This window comes from Triturus cristatus, chromosome 10 (assembly GCF_964204655.1).
Source record: "Triturus cristatus chromosome 10, aTriCri1.1, whole genome shotgun sequence".
NCBI classification, from domain to species: domain Eukaryota; kingdom Metazoa; phylum Chordata; class Amphibia; order Caudata; family Salamandridae; genus Triturus; species Triturus cristatus.
Window position 1 is genome coordinate 505,727,865 of NC_140593.1, and position 22,547 is coordinate 505,750,411.

The 22,547-nt window shown below is 45.4% G+C and overlaps 1 protein-coding gene across 9 annotated transcripts in view; it reads right to left on the reverse strand.

Moving 5' to 3' along the window:
• DNAJB6 (DnaJ heat shock protein family (Hsp40) member B6) overlaps positions 1-22,547 on the reverse strand; it is a 387,002-nt gene that overhangs the window by 215,166 nt on the left and 149,289 nt on the right. For 5 of the 9 annotated variants that reach the window (XM_085631965.1, XM_085631956.1, XM_085631958.1 and 2 more), the window contains one exon: positions 21,085-21,155. In XM_085631965.1, coding sequence (XP_085488091.1) covers positions 21,085-21,155 — 71 coding nt within the window. Of the gene's footprint in view, positions 1-20,116; positions 21,156-22,547 lie in introns of those variants that run through there. The other 4 variants (XM_085631961.1, XM_085631962.1, XM_085631964.1 and 1 more) reach the window with 1 other exon arrangement.

Sequence of the window (22,547 nt, forward strand, 5' to 3'; positions counted from 1 at the left end):
TCTAAGGGAATGTTTCCTAAGAATGCCATGGAAGCCCCTATTTTGCGTGTGGAATGCGCTCTGGGGGGAACGGTCAGTGTGCGTTTAGCCTTGTGGTAGCATATTTGGATACATTTAACTATCCACCTGGCTATCCCAGATTTGGAAATGGGGTTGCCTTTATGTGGTGGAGAGAACGCAACAAACAATTGTTTTGTTTTGCGGAATGATTTGGTTCTGTCAATGCAGTAAAGCAGGGCTCTTTTAACGTCCAAGGTATGAAGAGCTCTTTCAGCTACCGAGTCCGGATTGGGGAAGAACACTGGTAGCTCTACTGATTGGTTAAGATGGAACGCAGATATGACTTTTGGAAGGAATTTGGGATTTGTTCTAAGAACCACTTTGTTGCGGTGTAATTGTAAGAATGGTTCTTGTATGGTTAAAGCCTGGATTTCACTTACCCTTCTGAGGGATGTGATAGCTATAAGGAAAGCCACTTTCCATGTGAGGAATTGTAGTTCGCATTTATGCAGAGGTTCAAATGGGGGTCCCATGAGCCTTGTAAGAACGATGTTTAGATTCCACACTGGAGAGGGTGATAATCTGGGAGGAATAATCCTTTTAAGGGCTTCCATGAAGACTTTGATTGCAGGTACTCTAAATAGTGACAAATGTTGTCGATTTTGTAAGTAGGCTGCTAATGCTGCTAGGTGGAGACGTATGGATGAGTATGCCAGGTTACATCTTTGCAAGTGCAGTAAGTAGCAAATGATGTTTTGGATGGATGCATCCACCGGGTTTATATGGTTGTTAGTACAGTAAATGGCAAATCTTTTCCATTTTGCAGCATAGCAGGCTCTAGTGGTAGGTCGTCTGGCCTCCTTTATAATATTCATGCAGTCTGGTGGCAGGTTTAGGTAACCAAACTCTATGACTTCAGGAGCCAGATCGCTAGATTCAGTTGACCTGGATCTGAGTGTCTGATTTCTCCATGGTTCTGGGTTAATAAGGACGGGGAGAGGTGCAGTTTTTGGTGTGGAACTAGCGTGAGTTCCAGTAGTGTTGAGAACCACGGCTGGCGTGCCCATGTAGGAGCCACCAGGATCAGTTTGAGAGACTGTTGCCTGAGCTTGCGTACCACTAATGGAATGAGTGGGAGAGGCGGAAAAGCGTACGCAAATCTGCCTGACCAGTTCATCCATATCGCATTGCCCTTCGACTCTGGGTGGGGAAATCTGGCGGCGGAGGTTGGGCATTTTGCGTTTTCGTGTGTGGCAAACAGGTCTAGGTCTGGTTGGCCCCATTGTTGGAAAAAGGGCAATAGGACTTGTGGGTGTAATTCCCATTCGTGGATCTGTTGATTTTGTCGACTCAACAGATCGGCAATTTGATCGTGAACCCCTGTAAGGTGTTCTGCAAGCAGGTATATGTTCTGGGGAATGGCCCATCTCCAAATGTTCTGCGCGAGCTGCGATAGCTGGAGAGAATGTGTGCCTCCCTGTTTTTGTATGTAGTACATGGCTGTCATGTTGTCCGTCCGGATGAGGACAGGTTTGTTCTGGAGATGTAATTGGAATGATTTTAGTGCTAGGAACACTGCTAGCAGTTCCAGGTACTTGATATGGAGCACTTTCTGTTGAGTGGTCCATTTGCCCTGAGTGGTGTGTCCGAGGAGATGGGCTCCCCATCCTGTGAGAGATGCGTCGGTTGTCAGCACTATTTGTGGAAGAGGCTCTAGGAACGGCCGCCCTTTGGACAGGTTTATTACGTTCCACCATTTTAGAGAGCGATGTGAGCGGCTGTCCACCAACACCAGATCTGTATGTTGTCCGTGAGCCTGGTTCCACTGACGTGCTAGACATTCTTGCAAGGGACGCATTTGAAGTCTTGCATAAGGCACAATGAAGATGCATGACGCCATCATCCCTATGAGTTGCATGAACACTCTTGCTGGAAGAGAGTGTTGGGCTTGAAATTTTGCGATTAGAGCTTGTATATTGGCTATCCTGGCTGGGCTGGGATATGCAAGGGCTTTGGAGGGGTTTATGGTGGCTCCCAGATACTGATGTATGTGAGAGGGTTTGAGATGAGATTTGGGATAGTTTATTGTCAATCCCAAGTTGTGTAACAGTTGGATAGTTTGGCGAGTGTGTAGAACATATTAGTTGAATGACTTGGCTTTTATTAGCCAGTCGTCTAGATACGGGAAGACGTAAATTAGTCTTCTGAGATGTGCTGCTACTACTGCTAGACATTTGGTGAATACTCTGGGCGCAGTTGTTACTCCGAATGGAAGGACTGTAAACTGATAGTGTTGTCCGTCCACCACAAACCTTAGGTACTTCCTGTGAGCAGGCTGTATGGGAATGTGGAAATAGGCATCCTTGAGATCTAGTGTGGCAAGGAAATCGCCTTGTTGTAGTAGTGGGAGCACTTGTTGAAGAGTGATCATATGGAAACGATCTGAGTTTATGTAGAGATTTAGGGGTCTGAGGTCGAGTATTGGTCTTAGAGTCCCGTCCTTTTTTGGGATTAGGAAGTATAGAGTATACCCCTGTATTCTGATGTTGTAAGGGAACTGGCTCTATTGCGTGTTTTTTTCAGCAATGAGAGAACCTCTTGTTTGAGGAGCGTAAGATGTTCTGATGACATGGAACGCTGCTTGGGTGGTATGTGGGGGGTAGTGGTGAGTTCCAGGCAGTAACCATACTGGATAATTTGTCTTACCCACTTGTCTGTTGTGATGGAGTTCCAGACAGGTAGGAACTGTTTGAGTCTTCCCCCGACTGGAGTGGAATAGTCTGGGGGAGAGGAGGAAAGTCACTGTTTTGTGGCAGGAGAGGTACGAGTGTTGGCATTGCCTCGGCCTCTTCCCTTGTTGTTGTTTCCTCTATATCCTCCTCTAAAATATCCTCTATTGGGGGATGTTTGTGTAGAGGGTTTGAACGTAGAGTAGGTGTCTGCTCCGATATTCTTGGAGGCTCCTCTGTAGAAGGAGCGTCGAAAGGAGCCACGTGGTTGTGGAGACTGTAATGCTCCCATGGACTTATCGGTCTTGGTGTCTTTTTTCATCTTTTCAAGTGCAGTGTCTACTGCTGGCCCAAATAGTTGTTCTTCGTTAAATGGTTGACTAAGTATGGTAGTTTGTACCTCTGGCTTAAAGCCTGAAATGCGTAGCCAGGCATGGCATCTAAGGAGCACGCTTGTGTTTATTGCTCTAGAGGCGGTGTCTGCTGCGTCAAGCGCACATTTAATTGACGCATTCAAAATAAGTTTACCTTCCTGAAAAAGGTCATTTGCCTGGGTCTTATATTGGTCTGGTAGATGTTGTAGCAGATTCTCTAGCTGGTCGTAGTGAGCCCTATCATAGCGTGCTAGTAGGGCCCCGAGTGTTGGCAATACGCCAATGGTTAGCGGCTTGTGCTGCTACTCGTTTGCCAGAGGCTTTTAACAGTTTGGATTCTTTGTCAGGGAGTGGTGTATCTCCTGTGGTTTGTGAGTTGGCGCGTTTCCTTGCGTTGGAAACGACCAAAGAATCCAGAGGGAGCTGTCCTTTCATGTAACAAGGATCTTCTGGGGCAGGTCTATATTTTTTTGCGATTCTTGGGTTAAGCACCCTGGCACGGACGGGGTCTTTGAACACCTCTGTGGCGTGTTTTATGACCCCTTTAATCTTAGGTAAAATCTGGACAGACTTCTGTGACTGTTCGAAAGTGTCTAGTAGGAAGTCTTCCTCGGGTGTGTCAGATTGCATGGTGACGCCATGGTAAAGTGCTGCCCTATTTAATAATTGTCCAAACCCCAGGTGGTCATCTAGAGGTGATGGTTTGGAGGGATATGGTGTAGGGTCAGGCATATCTGGTAGAGGGTATGCCCAATCATCCAGTGGTACGGCATCTGGATTTGTGAACGGATCATTAGGATCACCCCCTATCCCTAGGTCATCATCATCATCCTGTGGAGGTGGTGTATGTGATGGAGAGGGGAGAGGTAAGGGTAGTGTAGGCAGAGGGGTGGGGTAGAAGGTTGCATAGGAGAGGAAGGAATAATAGGTGATGTTGCAGAGTCCTTGTTGTTGATAGGAACTGGGGCAGGTGTTGTGTCCAGTTTTCGTTTCTTACATGGCACCGCGGTGACATGTCCAGTTTTTGGATTAATATACATCTTTTTCTGCAATGGATCTGGATGGAAAAGTTCTTGTTCTTGGGGAACAGTCTTTGGCGCCGATTTTTCGGTTCCGATCGAGGTTTTGGTTGATCGGTGGAGTTTTTGACTTTAGGAGGTGTGTTAGAGTCCTTAGCCAGTGGTTTTGGTGGCGATTAAGGTTTCGGTGGCGATGAAGGTTTCGGTGCCGACGTTGAGTCTTTTGGCTTGGGAACTTTCGGTGCCGGTTTATCTATGGGCCTCGATGTTTTCGGTGCCGAAGGCGCCGTAGCCGGTTTCGGTGCAGAGAGGTCATGTGTCTTCTTTGCCGAAGGCAATGACATGCGGCTTGCTCGGGCCCGAGCTACCGGAAGGCTTATGTTTCTTCGGAGCCGAGCCCGGAGGCGGGGCTTCTGAAGGATGTTTTCGGTCTCGACTGAGGCCAGCAGGAGAAGTCTTGACCAATGCCTTAGGTTTTGGAGGGGTTGGGGCAGAGGCTCAGGAGTAATGGGGTCGTCTGAGTCGTCTGCCTCGGAGATGATTTGGAGATCCTCGGAATCTTCTTCCGGGACATCTGGACCCTCATCAAAGATGTTTTCTGGTTCTGGTCTCTGTTGCATGATGTGGCGTCGAGCCCTTCGATCTCGAATGGTCTTTTTGGATCGAAATGCTGCGCAGGCTGGACAGCTGGACTCGTCGTGTTCTGGTGATAGGCACAGGTTACAGACCTTGTGGTGGTCACTGTGCGTAAATTTTGCTCCACACTGGGGGCATTTTTTGAACGGCGTCCTTTCCATGAGCCGTAGGCCTTACGGCGTGGATAGGTCCAGCAGCCCGCGTCGACGTCCGGAATAGAGTCGATGAAATTGATGTCGAATGAAGGTGCTTCGGTATCGTTGTAGGAGTTTTCCGAACCCAGTGGCAGAAAAAAACAATCTGAGGATGGAGTTGATGCCCATGCGCACTGTAGTCCAAGGGAGGAGTCAACTATCTCGTGACGAAAGACTTCTTCAGAAGACCACAACAACCTGCAAGCATCCGAGCCCAACACCAGATGGCGATCTACTATCCTAAGTGTGTGATCTGCAGCTCATATGCCTCGAACCCATATTTACCAACAATTCTCCTACTGTCAGAGGAACATAGCCTCTATGCATCAAGTGTAAAAGAACATCTTACTTACCTTCAGGTAATGCTCGGTCTGGTGGATACTCTAACCACAGATGCTTCAACTTTAGAATATCCTCAAGTGCAACACCCGAAACAGAGAATTTCACCAGCACTACTCTTGCGCCCCAGCAGGCTAGATTGTGCAGCTCCATGTAGACTTCATACCACCCCAGATGTGACGGAATGGAGCCGTATATAGGTGCCATCCTCTACACGCTGACCTAAGTTTCTTGACCCGTTCTGCATCCTTGGATGCAGAGTGTTTACCAGTTATTGGCAAATGTATGCTGATCTCTAACTTGGGACAATTTTAGATAGTAAAGTGACAACTCTTTTGATGGATACTTCTAACTGCAGATTCTTCACCCTTAGAATACATAACAACATAGTACGTCCCAAAATTGGAGGGGCTGGGGAATGGACTGGAGGACCAAAGTGACCCTCGCTTCAGACCTGGCTGACAAGGCAGTAGTGCTTCACAAATGTATGTACCGATGCCTAAGTCGCAGCCTGGCAGATATCACGAATCCCCAGTGGAATGGGCCATCAGAGGGGCTACTTTTAATAAACTGTATAACAGTTTGCAAAGCACAGGATTAGCCACCTTGACAGGGTCATCTTCTGCACCGCCTTGCAGTTCTTAGCACTTGTGTAACAAACGAAGAGGTGATAGTTTACGTGATGATTTTTTAAGTCCAGTTGATGTATAAGCATAATGCCCTCTTTGGATCAAGGTGAAGGAGTCTCTCCTCTTTTGTGGGATGAGGCGGAGCAAAATAAGTGAGCAAGGTGACAACTAGTCAACATGAAAGTGTCCTCAGCATCAGCTTGTCTGAGAAGGTATGGAAGGCAGTTGTACCGACAATGCCTGCATCATGCACACTGCTTACAAACAGGATGGCAATAAGAGGCACAAGAAGAAGCTATGCATAAGCTAGAAGGGTGTACACATATGGAATTTCAAGACCAGTTAAGGTCCCACTGGGGCATTACAAATGGTTTGGGACAAATTATACATGCTAAACCTTTTATGAAATGCATTGCAAGTAACTCAAACAAGGATGGTTGGTCCTGTAAACAAAGAAAAGACTAAAAGGGTCAAAATAAAACTTTTACTAACCCACTGCAAACAGTTGCTGGGCCTCAGAACCATACTCCCAGAGATCCAGAACTGATCTTGAAACATTATGCTCAAATACTCAATGTCCAGGACTTGCTAGTTGGAGGAAAGGCCTTAAACGCCACTGAGTCTAGAATCACCCCAGTAAGCGTGAGGGGCATAGGTTGGACTTTGGCTAGATGGTTGAACTGGTCATTCAGCGGTAGTTCACAACGGATTGTGGAGAGCCCGCCTTTCCGCAGCCAGTCATTTAGGTATGGAAATACAACCCAACCTCCGGTAGGCCGTGACAACTGCCTTATCTTTTTTTAACACCTGACATACCGAGGTGAGACAGAAGGCAAGCACAGCAAACTGAAAGTGTTCTTGGACACCTTGAACTGCAGGTGCCTCCTGTGGCACTGCACAATGGGTACATCAAATGCAAGATTAAGGACATCACCTTGTTTCCTGGGGCCACAGCTGATAATCTGATCCAGCAAGGGCATTCTGAATTTGCTTTCTGGCATTCAACAGGGAGCAGATTAAAATAGACCAGAGGCTCTTGCCTGAAAGAGGAAGTAGCATGAACAGCATCCCTTACCATTTGATGGCAGCACTGGAGAGTAAAATATTCAATTTCTGCAATGCAATTGCCAAGTGCTCCTCCAAAGTCCAATCTGGCAAGGAAGGGAGATGGGGAAGTTAGGAAAAGAAGAGTAAGTGTGGTCCCTTAGAATAACGTGACTTAATAAATTTCCCGATGGGGAGGAAATAAACTCCTGCCTCCCACCAGCCTGGCATGAGCTGTTGAGGACAAACCTAATCTGCTTGGTAGCTAGCGTAGCAGAAAAGGAGGAATTGAAGGACGGCTGACCCTGCAACCCTTTGCTGTGACTGCCACAGCCACAACCCTAAAAGTGCTGTCTGCTGCGCCACCGGTTGGGAAGGCTGACATAAGACTGGAACCCTATAATAGCCTCGGAATTTCCTGAAATGTTGTAGAAGCGGTTTAGGTGGCTTCGGTAACCATAAAGTTGGTGCAGTGGCTTGGCTGTCATTAAATCTCCCAAGCGCAAAGTCTGCTTTTTCCCCTAAAGGGCCTGGACCCATCAAAGGGCATATTTATTAGGAATACAGCGCCAGAAAATCTGGTCGACCTTAACCATGCGAGTCTTCGGAGCACAACACTGGTGTCGACAGCCCTGCTAAGAAAACTTGTAATATCGAGGCCTGCACGGATTACATACTTCACTGCATCTAGGTCATCATGTATTGTCTGAGCCAGAGAAGCCGAGGCCCCCATGGAACAGCTGGCAAGCTCTCAGCTGGCAATGTCCTACAGAGCATGTGCATACCAGCCCAGCAAACAAAGTTGGGCCATGCTTGAGGACAAAATATTCTTTCACTAAAAGCTTTAATCCTTTCTAATTCCCTTTCAGGGGGGAGTTGTTGTGAAGGAACTGGGATTGCCCGTACTAACTGAGATTTGCACAATTAGACTATCAGTGTAAAGGACTTAGTTAGGAACACTGCCACAAACTAGGTACTTTCTTCCATTGATGGCCCATGTAGTTAGTCAAGCTGGATTTCAGGGGATGTGCGATATTGACTTGCATTCTTTAAATCCAAGTATAATGCATCATCATTAAAGTGAGGATGGAGGAAAAAAAAAAAAAAAAAAAAAAAAAAAAAATCAGCATTCTTGTAATCTGTGTCCTGGGAGACCCTGTATGGATTCTGCTACTTACCCTGTAAGCATCTGTATGTGGTATGTAGTGCTGTAGATCCACATGCTTTGCATACTCCTGCCTTCTAGTGTTGGCCGGTCCGGATGCGTGCAAGTTGTTTTTCTTTGAAGAAGTCTTTCGAGTCACAAGTTCGAGTGACTACTCCTCTTGGTGATAACGCGCATGGGTATCAACTCTAATGTTAGATTGTATTCCCGCTGGCGGGGGAGAATGGAGTGTAATGTAAGTGTAGTAAAGAAATGTTCATGCATAGCAACAAAAAAAAGGGTAAAGGTAACTGAAACGGCCACAGGTGTCCGGTGATGATGGTGAGCGCATGTGAATCTACAGCACTACAGGCCACATCCAGATGCTTACAGGGTAACAATCGACTTGAGGCATGTGTAGCTGTAGATACACATGCTTTGCATAGACTGTAGAGCAGTGCTCCTCAAAGTGGTGGCTTCCCTGTGAGCATTGCAATTGTTTGAAAGAGTGTACGTAGCACTACCTGTACTACATTAGCTTGTTGGCGTGCTACAACATCCACACAATAATGCTTTGTGAAGGTGTGTGGTGTAGCCAATGTAGCTGCTTTGCATAGGTCAGCTAGTGGGATGTTGCCCAGGAAAGCCATAGAAGCCCCTATTTTTCGAGTAGAGTGTGCTCTAGTTGGTGTATGAAAAGTCCTTTTGGCTTTAAGGTAACATGTTTGAAGGCACTTGCTATCCATCTGGCTATGCCGGATTTGGATATGTCAGCTAGTGGGTTGTTGCCCAGGAAAGCCATGGAAGCCCCCATTTTTCAAGTAGTGTGTGCTCTAGTAGGTGTAGGAAAGGAATATGCTACTTACCAGTATGCATCTGTTCTTGGCATGTAGAGCTGCAGATCTACACACTTTTGCATAGATCGCCATCTGGTGTTGGGCCCGGATGTTTGCAGTTTGTTTTTCCTCTTGGAAAGTCTTTGGAAGTCACGAGGTCGGTGACTCCTCCTTTGGATGGTATTGGGCTTCGGCTCCATCTTCAGATTGTTTTTCGCCAGCAGGGAAAGATGGAGCGTAGTAATCACAGTGAAGAAACCCATGTGTTTTGTATCTAAATAAGATAGACTGGAACAGATACAGGTAGCCGGGTGGGCGTGTGTAGATCTGCAGCTCTACATGCCAAGAACAGATGCATACTGGTAAGTAGCATATTCCGTTCGAGGCATATGAGCTGCAGATTACACACTTTTGCATAGACTATATAGCAGTTCCCAACCTTAGCGGCGACCACCAGTATCTGTTGCAGTGGTTTGAAATAATGTTTTGAGTACAGCCTGGCCCACACTAGCTTGTTGCTTAGTTTGCACATCTACACAATAGTGTTTAGTGAAAGTGTGCGGTGTTGACCATGTAGCTGCTTTGCAGATATCATCTAATGGGATGTTCCCTAAAAGTGCCATGGAAGCCCCTATCTTTCGTGTAGAATGGGCTTTAGGGGGAACGGATACCGTTCGTTTTGCTTCGTGGTAGCAAATCTGAATGCATTTTACAATCCACCTAGCTATCCCTGATTTTGAGATGGGGTTGCCCTTGTGTGGTGGAGAGAAAGAGACAAACAGTTGTTTGGTCTTGCGGAAAGGTTGTGTCCTCTCGATGTAGTAGAGTAAGGCTCGTTTGACATCTAGTGTGTGCAGAGCCCTTTCTGCAACGGTGTGTGGTTGCGAGAAAAATACTGGTAGTTCTACAGATTGGAGGCCCCATTAGCCTTATGAGAACAATATTTAAGTTCCACACAGGTGAGGGTGGTACTGTGGGGGGAATTATTCTTTTTAGGCCTTCCATGAAGGCTTTAATGGCAGGTACTCTAAAGAGTGAAAGATGTTGCCTGTTTTGTAAGTAAGCTGCAATTGCTGCGAGGTGTAGTCAAATGGACGTATAGGCTAGATTACACCTTTGTAGGTGGAGTAAGTAGCCTATGATGTGTTGAATGGACACATCCAGGGGATTGATGGTGTTGTCATGGCAATAAACAACAAATCGTTTCCACTTGGAAGCGTAGCACGTTCTAGTGGTAGGTCGTCTAGCTTCTCTGATGACGTTCATACAGTCAGGGGGAAGATTTAGGTACCCAAATTCTAGGATTTCAGGAGCCAGATCGCAAGGTTGAGCTGAGCTGGGTCCGGGTGTCTGATCTCTCAATTGTTCTGGGTTAGGAGGCATGGTGAGAGGTGTAGTTTTTGGTGTAGTACTACAGAGAGTTCCAGCAGCGTGGTGTACCACGGTTGTCTGGCCCACGTTGGAGCTACTAGGATTAGTGTGAGGGAGTGTTGTTGTAGTTTGCGCGCCACTAATGAAAGGAGTGGGAGAGGCGGAAAAGCGTACGCAAATTTGCCTGACCAGTTCATCCATATCGCATTTCCTTTGGACAATGGGTGTGGGTATCTGGCGGTGAAGCTTGTGCATTTTGTGTTTTCGTGGGTGGCAAAGAGGTCTATCTGTGGATGCCCTCACATTTGAAAGAACGGGTGAAGAACCTGTGGGTGAAGTTCCCACTCGTGGATTTGTTGTGTCTGTCTGCTGAGCAGATCTGCCACGGTGTTTTGGACTCCTGGGACATGTTGAGCTAGGAGAAAGATTTTGTGGGGAATTGCCCATCTCCATATGCTCTGTGCTAATTGAGAGAGCTGTGGAGAGTGTGTGCCGCCTTGTTTTTGTATATAATACATGGCCGTCATGTCTGTGCGAATGAGGACTGCCTTGCCTGAAATCTGTATTTGAAAAGATTTTAGGGCTAAAAAGATTGCTAGTAACTCCAGATGGTTGATATGGAGTAACTTTTGTTGAGGCGTCCATGTGCCCTGCACGGTGAGATGTAATAAGTGAGCTCCCCAGCCGGAGAGCGATGCGTCCGTTGTTAGTATTATCTGGGGAACCGGGTCCAGGAACGGTCGACCTTTGGAAAGGTTTGTGGTGGTCCACCACTGCAGAGAGCGATGGGTGCGTCCGTCTACCAACACCAGATCTGTCAGTTGACCTTGGGCCTGGTTCCACTCTTGGAAGGGACGCATCTGGAGTCTTGCGTGGGGCACTATGAAAATGCAAGAAGCCATCATCCCTATTAGTTGCATGAACACTCATGCTAGAAGGGAGTGTTGAGATATGAATTTGTCGCAAAGCCTGAATGCTTGCAATCCTGGCCGGATTGGGGTCGGCTATCGCTTTTGAGGTGTCTATGGTGGCACCGAGGTATTGTTTTATGTGGGATGGTTGTAACTGTGACTTTTGGTGGTTCACCGTGAAGCCTAGTTGGTGAAGTAGTTTGATTGTGGTGGAGGTGTGCTGTACACACTGATTGTATGAAGTGGCTTTTATCAGCCAATCGTCTAGGTATGGGAAGACGTAAATGTGCTGTCTTCTCAAGTGTGCCGCCACCACTGCCAGGCACTTGGTGAATACCCGTGGTGCTGTTGTGACTCCGAACAGGAGCACTTTGAATTGGTAGTGTTATCCATCCACTACAAATCTGAGGTACTATCTGTGAGCATGGTGCACTGGAATGTGGAAGCATGCGTCTTTCAAGTCCAGAGTGGTGAGGAAGTAGTTTTGGGAGAGGAGCGGAAATACCTGCTGAAGCGTTGCCATATGAAAATGGTCTGAGTGTATGTATGTGTTTAGGGGCCGGAGATCTAGAATAGGTCGTAGAGTCTCATCCCTTTTTGGTATGAGAAAATATAGGGAGTAGACCCCCATATTTTGTTGATTGACAGGAACGTGTTCTATTGCCTGTTTTTGTAGGAGGGAGATTACCTCCTGCTTTAGTAATTTTGAATGTTCTTGTGACATTGGGTGTTGCCTGGGTGGAATGTTTGGGGGGTAGATGTTAGTTCTAGGCAGTAGCCTGACCGAATTATTTGGGTCACCCATTTGTCTAACGTGATGGTCTCCCAGACATGAAGGAAATTTTGGAGTCTGCCCCCAACCGGAGTGGAATGGTCTGGGTGAGCGGGGAGGAAGGGGGGGGGGGGGGGTCGTCATTGGGTAGGAGGTGTGGCAGTACGGGCGTTGTTTGTTTTGCCTCTGCCCTTGTTGTTGTTACCCCTGTAGCCGCCTCTTTGGTAACCATTTGTAAAGGTGGTCTGAGTAGGGGATTTGTATGATGTGGACGCTGTGTCTGAGGAGTAGCCTCTGGATGTACTCCCAAAGGAGGAGGGGCGAAAGGAGCGTCTGGGTGGGTGAGACTGTAAGGCCCCCATGGATTTTGCGGTATCCGTGTCTTTTTTTTATTTTTTCTAAGGCCTCATCTACCTTTGGCCCAAATAGATGTTCCTGGTCAAAGGGATGGTTAAGGACGGAGGCTTGTACTTCTGGTTTAAAACCAGATACCCTTAACCAAGCATGGCGACGGAGAGGGACGCTGGTGTTGATGGCCCTGGAGGCTGTGTCTGCTGCATCTAGGGCACAACAGGGGTATTCGTGAATGTTTTACCCTCTTGAATTAACTCGTTGGCCCTAGCTTTATATTTTTCAGGGAGATGGTGTATTATGCTTTCTAATTCGTCATAATGAGCCCTGTCATATCTGGCCAGTAGTGGCTGAGTGTTTGCTATACGCCATATGTTGGCCGCCTGGGATGCTGTGCGTTTGCCTGATGCATCTAGTAGTTATGATTCCTTGTCAGGTGGTGGTGCATCACCTGACGCTTGTGAATTTGCCCTTTTACATGCCGTAGATACTACTAAAGAATCTAGTGGCACTGGTCCTCTGATGTAGGAGGGATCTGAGGGAGCAGGTTTGTATTTTTATTTCAATACGTGGGTTAATGACCCTGGCTCTAACTGGGTCCTTAAAAACTTCTGCCGCATGCTTTACCACCCCTTTGAGCATGTGCAGTATGGAGGTGGACCTATGTGAGGTATCAAATGTGTCTAGGAGGAAATCTTCCTCCACGGGGTCGGTATGCAAGTCCACCCCGTGATAATTAGCCGCCCTTTGCAGAAGATGGTTGAACCCTAATGAGTCTTCTGGTGGAGATGGTCTAGAAGGATAAAGATCTTGTGGGACGTTGGGGATATCTGGAATATTGTAATCGTCCCATGGATCTGGGGATCCTGTAGGGGTGGGGTCCTGTGGCACATCCCCTGTATCATGATATGGGTCCCCCTGATCATCATCGTCTGGAGACGGGGTCGGAGAACGATGAGGTGGGGGTGGAGAGGGCGGAGGGGGTGGGGGTGGGGAAGGAGGAGGAGGTGGAGGGGGAGGGGAAGGTATTCTGAACGGAGAGGTAGCAGAGTCCTTCCTCTTTGGAGGTGGAGGCGGAGCAGGCTTCTCCAAATGTCTCTTTTTGGTAGAGAGTGTCAAATGTCCAGTTTTTGGTTCCTTGGTGAGAGTTTTTTGGAAGGGATCCAGTGTAAATAGCTCTGGTGAGGTTATTTGGTCCGTCGGCGTCGGGCCGATATCTTTTTAGGTTTTTCTGTGCCGGTTTGTGGCTTAAAACCCGGCTTGGGACCCTCCGGTCTCTTGGTCGGCGCCGAGATGGGCTTCGGCTTGGAAGTGTCTGTGCCCGTGGCCTTGTGTGATTTGGTCGGTACCGAAGAGCTGGGTTTCGATCCAGAGGGCTTCGGTGCGGAGCTCGGTGTCGAGGTGGAGGCAGGTTTCTTTTTTGGTGCCGAAGTGTGTTTCTCGGCACCGCTGGTAGGCTGGCTGGAGCCCGAACCGCCGGAAGGCTTACTTGGCTCCTTCACCGGGCCCGAAGGTGGGGTGTGTGAAGCGTCTCTGGTCTTGCTTAGGCCCGGAGGCGGAGGCGTGACCGAAGCCTTTTTGGGTGTCGACGCGGGTGTGGGGGGGGGGGGGGGGGGGGGGGGGGGTGGGGAAGGGGTTAGATTGGTACTCACGACCCTCTGCGCCGGAGTGATGTCTTCCACATCTGACTCGGCCTCGGAAGCGCTGACGAGGTCCTTTTCGGTGCGATGATGTTCCGGATCGTTGATGACTTCTCCGAAGAGGTCGACTGGAATGGGCGTCGAGGAGTGTGCCATGTTCCTTCTGGCTCTTCGGTCCCGAATAGTCTTTTTGGATTGGAAAGACTTACAGGCCGGACAGTCTCGAGCCTCGTGTTCAGGGGACAGGCAGAGGTTGCATACCTCATGAAGATCGGTGTGGGGAAATTTGGACCCACATCGAGGACACTTTTTAAATGGAGTTCTTTCCATGAGCTGGGACCGGAGCTTGGGTAGGCCTGAAGGCCGCCATCGACGACTGGAACCAAAGGTTTGTGCCGATGAGAAGGCGCGTTGATTGAAGAGATCGCGATCGAAACAATACAGCGAATTGGGGTGAGGATTGCGCGTCGATCATCGAACTGGAAGCTGTTCGGAACCGGAGCGCGAAGATTACATCCGAGCCCGATGGTGGAAAAAAACAATCTGAGGATGGAGCCGAAGCCCATGCGCAATACCATCCAAAGGAGAAGTCACCGACCTTGTGACTTCCAAAGACTTTCCAAGAGGAAAAACAAACTACAAACATCCGGGCCCAACACCAGATGGCGATCTATGCAAATTGTGTAATCTGCAGCTCATATGCCTCGAACAGTTATTTTGCCTTTAACGTAACTTGTTTGAATGCACTTACTATTCATCTGGCTATGCCGGATTTGGATATTGGCTTCCCTTTGTATGGAGACAAAAAGTTTTAGTTCTGTAAATGCAATACACAATAGCTCTTTTGACATCTAATGTATGGCGAGCCCTTTCTGCAACTGAGTCTGGTTGGTTGAGATGAATGTGGCTGACTACATTAGAGAGGAATTTTGGGTTGGTGCAAAGGACCACCATGTCCTTAAGAAGTTGGAAGAAAGGTTCTTCTAAGGTTACTGCCTGGTGCTCACCAACACATCGTAGTGATGTACTGGCATTTAGAAACACCACCTTCCAAGAGACAAATAGGAGGATCTATGAGCCTTGTAAGAACAATATTAACATTCCGGGAGGGTGGAGGTGGAACTCAGGATGGAATCACTCTTAAGACCATCCATGAAGGATTTAATAACTGGTACTTTGAATAAATACAGACGTCTATTTTGCAGATAGGCAGCTACTGCTTAAGATGTAATCTAATGGATGTGAATACGAGCCCAGAGAGATGTAAATGCATTAAGTAAGTAATGTTTTGTACTGTGGCATTAAATGGATTAATTTGTATAATGTGACAACAACAAACATATTTTCCATTTAGCTGTGTAGCACATCTTTGTAGTAGGTCTATGAGCTTCTTTGAGAACTGTCAAATTTTGGTGGGAGATTGAGGGAGCTGAATTCAATGACCTCAGGAGCCATATCGCTAGGTTGAGTGTCTTGGGATCTGGGTGCCTGATTTCTCCATGGTTCTAAGTGAGAAAGACCAGCCTGTTGGGGAGCTTTGGGTGGGGTACTACTGAGAGATCTAGTAGTGTTTTAAACCAGGGATGTCTGACCATGTGGGAGCTACTAGGAGTGTAAGAGAAGTTTGCCTGAGCTTGTGAACTAGAAACGGAAGGACAGGGAATGGTGGAAAGGCATAAGCAAATATGCCTGACTAATTCATCCATAGAGCATTGCCCTTGGATAGAGGGTGTGGGAACCGAGAGGCAAAGTTTGGGCATTTTGCGTTCTCTGAGGTTGCAAACAGATCTATATGTGGAAATCCCTATTTGTGGGAGAAGACTTCGGAGCAGAGTTCCAATTCGTGGACTTTTTGCCACATCCTGCTGAGGTTGGCAAAATCATTTTCTGTTCCCGGAAGGTGTTTTGCTAACAGATGTATGTTGTGATGTAGAGCCCAGCACCAAATGGTCTCAGCTAGGCGTGAGCGCTGTGGAGAGTGCCCCACCATGATCATGCAGGAAGCCATCTTGCCCAGGAGGCGCATGATTGTTCTTACTTTGACTTGCTGATTCGGTTCAAATTGGGATAGTAGTGTTTGAAAATTATGAATTCTTGCTGTATTGGGATAAGCTAATCCTAGTTGTGTGTTGCAGATAGATCCCAGATACGGCTGAATTTGTTGAGATTGAAGGTGAGATTTTGTTAAACTGATGCTACAACCTAGCAGATGAAGCAGATCTATGGTAGCTTGAGGGCGTTGGTGGCAGACGAGAACTGGCCTTGATGAGCCAGTTGTCCAGATAGGGGACGGCATGGATGTTTTGTCTGTGCAGATGTGCTGCTACAACTGCGAGGCACTTGGTGGTTACTCGAGGGGCAGTAGCGACTCTGAAAGGTAGGACTTTGAATTGGTAGGGTTTTCCTGCTATCGCAAATTATAGGTATTTGCGATGTGCTGGGTGTATTTGAATGTGGAAATAGACGTCCTTCAGATGGAGGGCAGCAAGAAAGTCACTGTGAAGTGGGAACAAGTCTTGGAGTGTGACCATATGAAAGTGATCTGATAGGATGCAGTGGTTTAGAGGCCTTAGATCTAAAATGGGCCGTAAAGATACATCCTTTTGGGGGATTAGGAAGTATACAGAGTATACTCCTGACCCTTGATGGTGTAGAGGGTAGGGTTATATAGCTCATTTGAGAAGTAGAGCTTGAACTTCCTGTCCGAGCAGTGTTTGATGTTCCAGTGATAGCCTGTGGGTGCGAGGATGAAGGGTTGGAGGTGTGGCGATGAACTCCAGACAGTAGCCTTGTTGGATAATGTCCAACACTCACTGGTCTGATGTTGACGGCCATGTGAGTAGAATATTTTGTATACAATCCCGGCAGGTGTTACATGGTCGGAGGGGGGGTTGGGGAGAGATGAGGTGAGTGAAGTCACTGTTTGCTGGTGGGTGTTCCTCCGTGAGGAGAAGTACCTCTGCCTCTACATTTGGAATTGTTGCCACTGTAGGAGCCTTTGCAGTAACCTCTGTTGGAGGAGTACTGATTCTGGCTATGTTGGTAAGAGGTGCAGGTTTCGGGAGTTGTGGTTTTGGAGCCCCCACAGTAGCCAAAAGTCGACCAGAGGTGTAGGTGTCTGAAGTGCCCCATATTTTGCCATTTGGGTCTTTTATTTTCTCTAAGGCTTTGTCTACTTGGAGCCCAAAGAGATGTTCCTCATCAAAAGGGTACATTTAGGATTTGCTGTACCTCTGGCTTGAAACCTGAAATACGCAGTTAAGCATGGCAGCGAAGCAGGACGCTAGAGTAAAATCCTAATTTTGCTGTGTCAGCAGAGTCTAAGGCACAACGTTTAGAGCAATTAAGATACAAGTTGTACCCTCTGCAACAAATTATTTTCCCCTTTTCCTGTGCTCATCTGGGAGATGTTGGAGGAGCTCCTCCATTTTGTCCCAGTGAGCACAGTCATACCTGGCCAGCAGACCCTGTGAACTGGTGATACGCCAATGGTTTGCCGATGGGGCTGCCACCCTTTTCGCTGCTGCATAAATGTACATGCTTTTCTTGTCGGGTGCAACAACGCTAGATGAGAGTTTGCTCTTTTACAATGGTTAGTGACTACTAGAGAGGTTGGTGGTACCTGCCCTCACACATAAATGGGATCTGAGGGAGAAGGTTTGTATATATATATATATTTTGTTTTAGCCTTAACAGGAAATTTGAAAATGTTGTCCATGTGAAGTAACATACCCTTCTCAGGCATGTATTGGGTGCTACACTATGTGTAGATGATAACTTTTTTTTAAAAACTGGGTGCTAGTCCGTTATCAACCAAATTCTTATGTTCCTAATGTAATTAAGGTGTTCCGTGCCGCCTAGGTGTCACTCAATGAACCCGAGTGAATCAAGTGTTAGATTGGCTGCATCTCCACGGATGTAGAGTATGTCCCCAGGGCACTGGTTTAATGTCCTCTATGTGAGGTTACTCCATTTAATCTCCAAATGTGAATGAATAAACTCAAGCCAAATGGTTCACTGGCGTCGATTTATTCTTTATACAATATCTTGCGTTCTTGATTTAAACTCATTTGTAGTTTCGGCACTACACCAGTATTTTGACTAGAGGCCCTTGCAGCTCTGTGGGACCCGAAGGCGCTAGAGGGGGCCAGAGTGTTCCTAATATGTGCAAAATAGCTGCATTAATGGAAGCCATCTACTGCATGGTTGACAAAAGCCCAGGGAACCCCCGCACATTGGGACCAGTTTAGCAACCTGTTCCAAAACCAGGTGACTTTGAAGGAGTAATCAAAAACCAAAATTGGGAGTGGGATCATCTTCAGCTGGAAGGATCTCAATAGAAAAAGTTCTGTGGGACCCTCAACAGCTATTTTCCATCAATGGTATATGCTTTGCCATCGACGTACTCATAGTTGGTAGTGTCATCATTGGGTCTTACTTCCTCCACCAGGAGGTAATTGCTCTGGTCGAGAGATTATTTGAGATCCAGATATGGAATTGTGACTTAAAATTACCTCTTATCTAGAAAAAGTGCTTTAATGGAAAATTTAGATAAGGGTAAAGTTAAAAAGGAAGTAGATGGAATATAGGATGTACGATGTGTCTCTCACATCACGCAGTGAAAACTAAGCATCATAAAAAATGGTCTACATGTTTCAGCCCACCTGAGCCCTCTCGGGGGTCATTGGCTTTTGTCAGGACAAATAGTTTGTGGGATCCCTTTTATTTGGATTCCCCAGGTCAGGTGGAACACTGTCCCACGATATTTCTATATGATCTGAATTGATTCTATCGCGTTTAGGTGAAAACACTTTTCTCTCCTAAAAAGAAGACAAAATTGCAAATAATATGGATCAAGTTCTATCGATCTGGTGCATCGAGTGCTATAATATCACTTGTTCTTTTGCCCTCGATGACTATGTATTGTATCCATATAGGGTATTACCCTTCATCACTAGATATTATGATACTATCAATCAAATCATATAAGCCTTGTATGCATCAAAATAGCTTACCTGCCGAATTGTTAGCATCTGTTTTAACTGGTGAATCAGGAACGCAGTGATTCTCTATTGTCCTTGATTAGCAGTCTTCGTGATAACGAATAAACCTAGTTTTGTGTGTGTTCCCGTTTGTGACATATATTTATAAACTAGAAAGTTTCAGTTGTATTTTGCCCTTAATGTTGTGATGGGTTGTTGCCCCATGTTGCATGGACAAGCATTCTAAAGTTTAATAAGTGGCATTTGTCTACTTGTAATGCATTTGTCACGTCTGTAGTTCGCTATCTTTAACTTTGAAGGAGTGCAATGTGTATCTTGACGTTGCCACGCCTTCTTTTTTGAGTTAGAGTGGAGGGCTGGGTTTGAGTCCGGCTTTATCGTTTTAGGATTTTGTTTGAACTTCGACTTATCCGAAGAGTTCAAGTAAGATCCTTTGCAGGTTACATAACTGGGACAAGATCCTGTGTATGACTTAAAGTGGGACTACAGTTTTGTGCGTGAAATCTTATTGTGCTCGGCTTCAACATTCGGTACTGAATTGCCTTTGGTTGAATAAGGGTGTACATATAGCACAGATTCATGACAAGAGCCATGCACCAGAAGCACACTGTGTGCAGGTTTGTGGCCAACAGGTGCTTCCTGCAGTGCTAACACAGTTTGAAGCCTGTAATATTCAGCGACGGCATGATTCCCTAGCACAGTCTTCACATTTTTTGTTGTAAGAATGAAAACGTTTAGGTGCAGAGCTACAGATCCATGTCAAAGGGCACCAAAAAGAAAGAATGGACATCAGCCAGCAAGGGTGACATTTACATGCAGCTCCGTCCGTCAAGTCTGGGGCAGGACGAAGCCTAAGTAGCGCAAGCACACACAGAGCCACATGCGAGCGTGTGGGAGCACGGCTGTTGACATTTTCCTGATTCAGTCCAGCATTTGGGGATATTCAAAAGATGAGAATCTGCGGTTAGAAGTATCCATCAGAAGGCAAATTTATTTGATAAGTTTGCAAATGCACTGGATATGTATGGGAAAAACAAAGAAAGTTGCACTACTGTGAGGTACTTCCAGAGATTTTTTTTATTAACTAATGTTCTTCAAGAATACCAAGGAGCTCTCTTCAAAGATTTGTACAATGGCAAATTTTATTGAAAAAACAAAAGTTTTAAAAATGGTAAATTACTGCACATTTACGTGCACACATTTAAATTATTCATTCCAAAAGGGATCAAGTCCCTGTACCATTTAGCACTGTAGGTTTATATACTTCTATTTTAGGAGCTGCAGTACTAAACGCAAGTGCCTAGGTAATGTTTTCCATCAACGGGAAAAAATTTGCAAAACAAATTAAAGTTCTCAATGTAAGCTTCTAGAAAAGATAAAAAAATCAATAAGGGTACCCTACTGCAGAATCACAAAGACACAAAAAGCTGCAGATACTATGCATGAAAGAATGCACCAGAAACATCAGCATTTATTAATTTCCAATGTCGAGCAAAAGATTGCAGTCCAGTTTGCTTTCATTTGTGTTTGCTTATGCTTGGTAACATTACACAGTTCAACAATTGTCAAAACAATCTGCCAGCATTCATGCACAACTAAAAAATATTCTGGAATGGATTAATTATTAACATTCACTGCCACATGTATAAAAAGTGAGAATTAAAACTGCTGGAAATGTTAAATTTACATCAGATTTAGTACTACTGTGCTACGTAACATTTTAAACAAAACAGTAAAGCAAGATTCATGCAAATGTTACAGTACATTTTGTACCAGCCTTACGAAAAACCACGGTTCACCTACAATTTAATAAAAACTAAACGCGTACAAAATTTACAACAATATTAAGACAAAAATAATGATGAATGTGGTCCCAACTCAGAACTGAAAGTCTATGACAAGTATAAGCTCCATCGAGCTTTTTATAAATACTTTGTAGAATAGGTACAGTTATGCTCAAAGTACAGTTCCTTTGACATCTTCAAAATACGTTCCTGTTAATCCACAAATGGTGCTCGTTTTTAGTTTAACATTTCTGTTAAATGCGTGCGTTGAATTTATTTGTTATCCAAGCGTAGCAGCTGCTCCTTACCATTTACTGTTAAGGACTTTAATTGGCCATCTTCTTCGACCTCCACTCTTTCTTGTCCATTCTCAATAATTCTTTAAAACAAAACCACTAGTCAGTAAGATAGGTAAACACAATTTAGAAATGCACTGTTTAATATGATACAAGGACTAGACAAAACAAACCAAACAGTCTTTTGGATTTAAGTACAACTCCAGATTTGATGTGTGCGCTTTGTTTTCCTCACACAACCGTCTCTGAAACGGAATGAAGATTACCAGCTGTTTAAAAAAAATGTAATGCCGAAGACACAGGTAAACTTACCCATGTAATACTAGGTCTGAATCAAGAGAATTATTATTGAAATTAAACTGTAAACCTCTGCCCTGGTGAAAGATTCTCAAGTAACTTTCACAAAGAGAAACATCTCATTAAGAGTCCATTTGCTGGCAACATTACCTTAATGCATTTGTCTTTTGTAATTATAATTGGTGGACTTTTTAAGAAAACTGCAAAGATTGTCATATTTGTAAATGGTGATCTAAATAAAACCATAGGAAATGGAAATGAATAGCCTTTCTCTCAGGGAACAACCAGTGTCACTGACCCTAAATGCTTTGCTTCAGTTGTTGAAATGGAGTTAATTTGATACAGCAGCAGTCTTCTTTAAACAGTTGCCACAATATTGAGAAAACAGATGAAGCTGGGCTGCTCATCACCTCAATTTAGATTACTCTAAGAACTGAGACTACTATAAGTAACTTTTCACTCCTGTTACAGGATCTTAATTGATAGTCAAACAAATAGAATTGTAGCATTCCATATCTCCACCCTCCTCGCCAAAGAAAAGCGGTGGCCAAACCGCAAGGATATCTAATACACTTGTAAGAATAGGCAATATTAACCAAAAGTATTAGAGGCTTGACCCACATGGGAATCTATTCTCAAGTCTGAACCAAGAGGTCTGGTAAGCACACAGATTGATCTCCGGGTTGCTACTCTTCAGATTTCAGGGATGGGATTATTTTTCAACAGTACTGTCATATTAGCTTGTTTCCATGTGCACTTAGTTTCTCCCGTTTACGTTTTGGTTTAACAGTATTGTATACATGAAACTAAAAATCTTGGAATGGACTGTTTATATCCTGCTAAACCCATAACAAACCATTTTAATTGGTTTATACAAACAATTCCATACGATTCTAGACAAAGTATGGAAGGATCTCAGGAGGATGACTTGGATTCCGGAGAAAGGATGAGCAGTATGGAATTGTTGACACAATCCGATGTAATCTCGGAGATAAGAAAGCATCAAACTTATTTTTGTGGAACAATGTATGGTTCTGGGAAGAGAATTCTTGACTGTCACTCATTGTACAAACAGAAGTTGTAGCCACATAACAGTATCCCAGAAAGATGATTTATAGATTATTTAAGCATGGTTTCAAAAAGTGGAACCATCAATTTTAACACAATATAAAGATCTA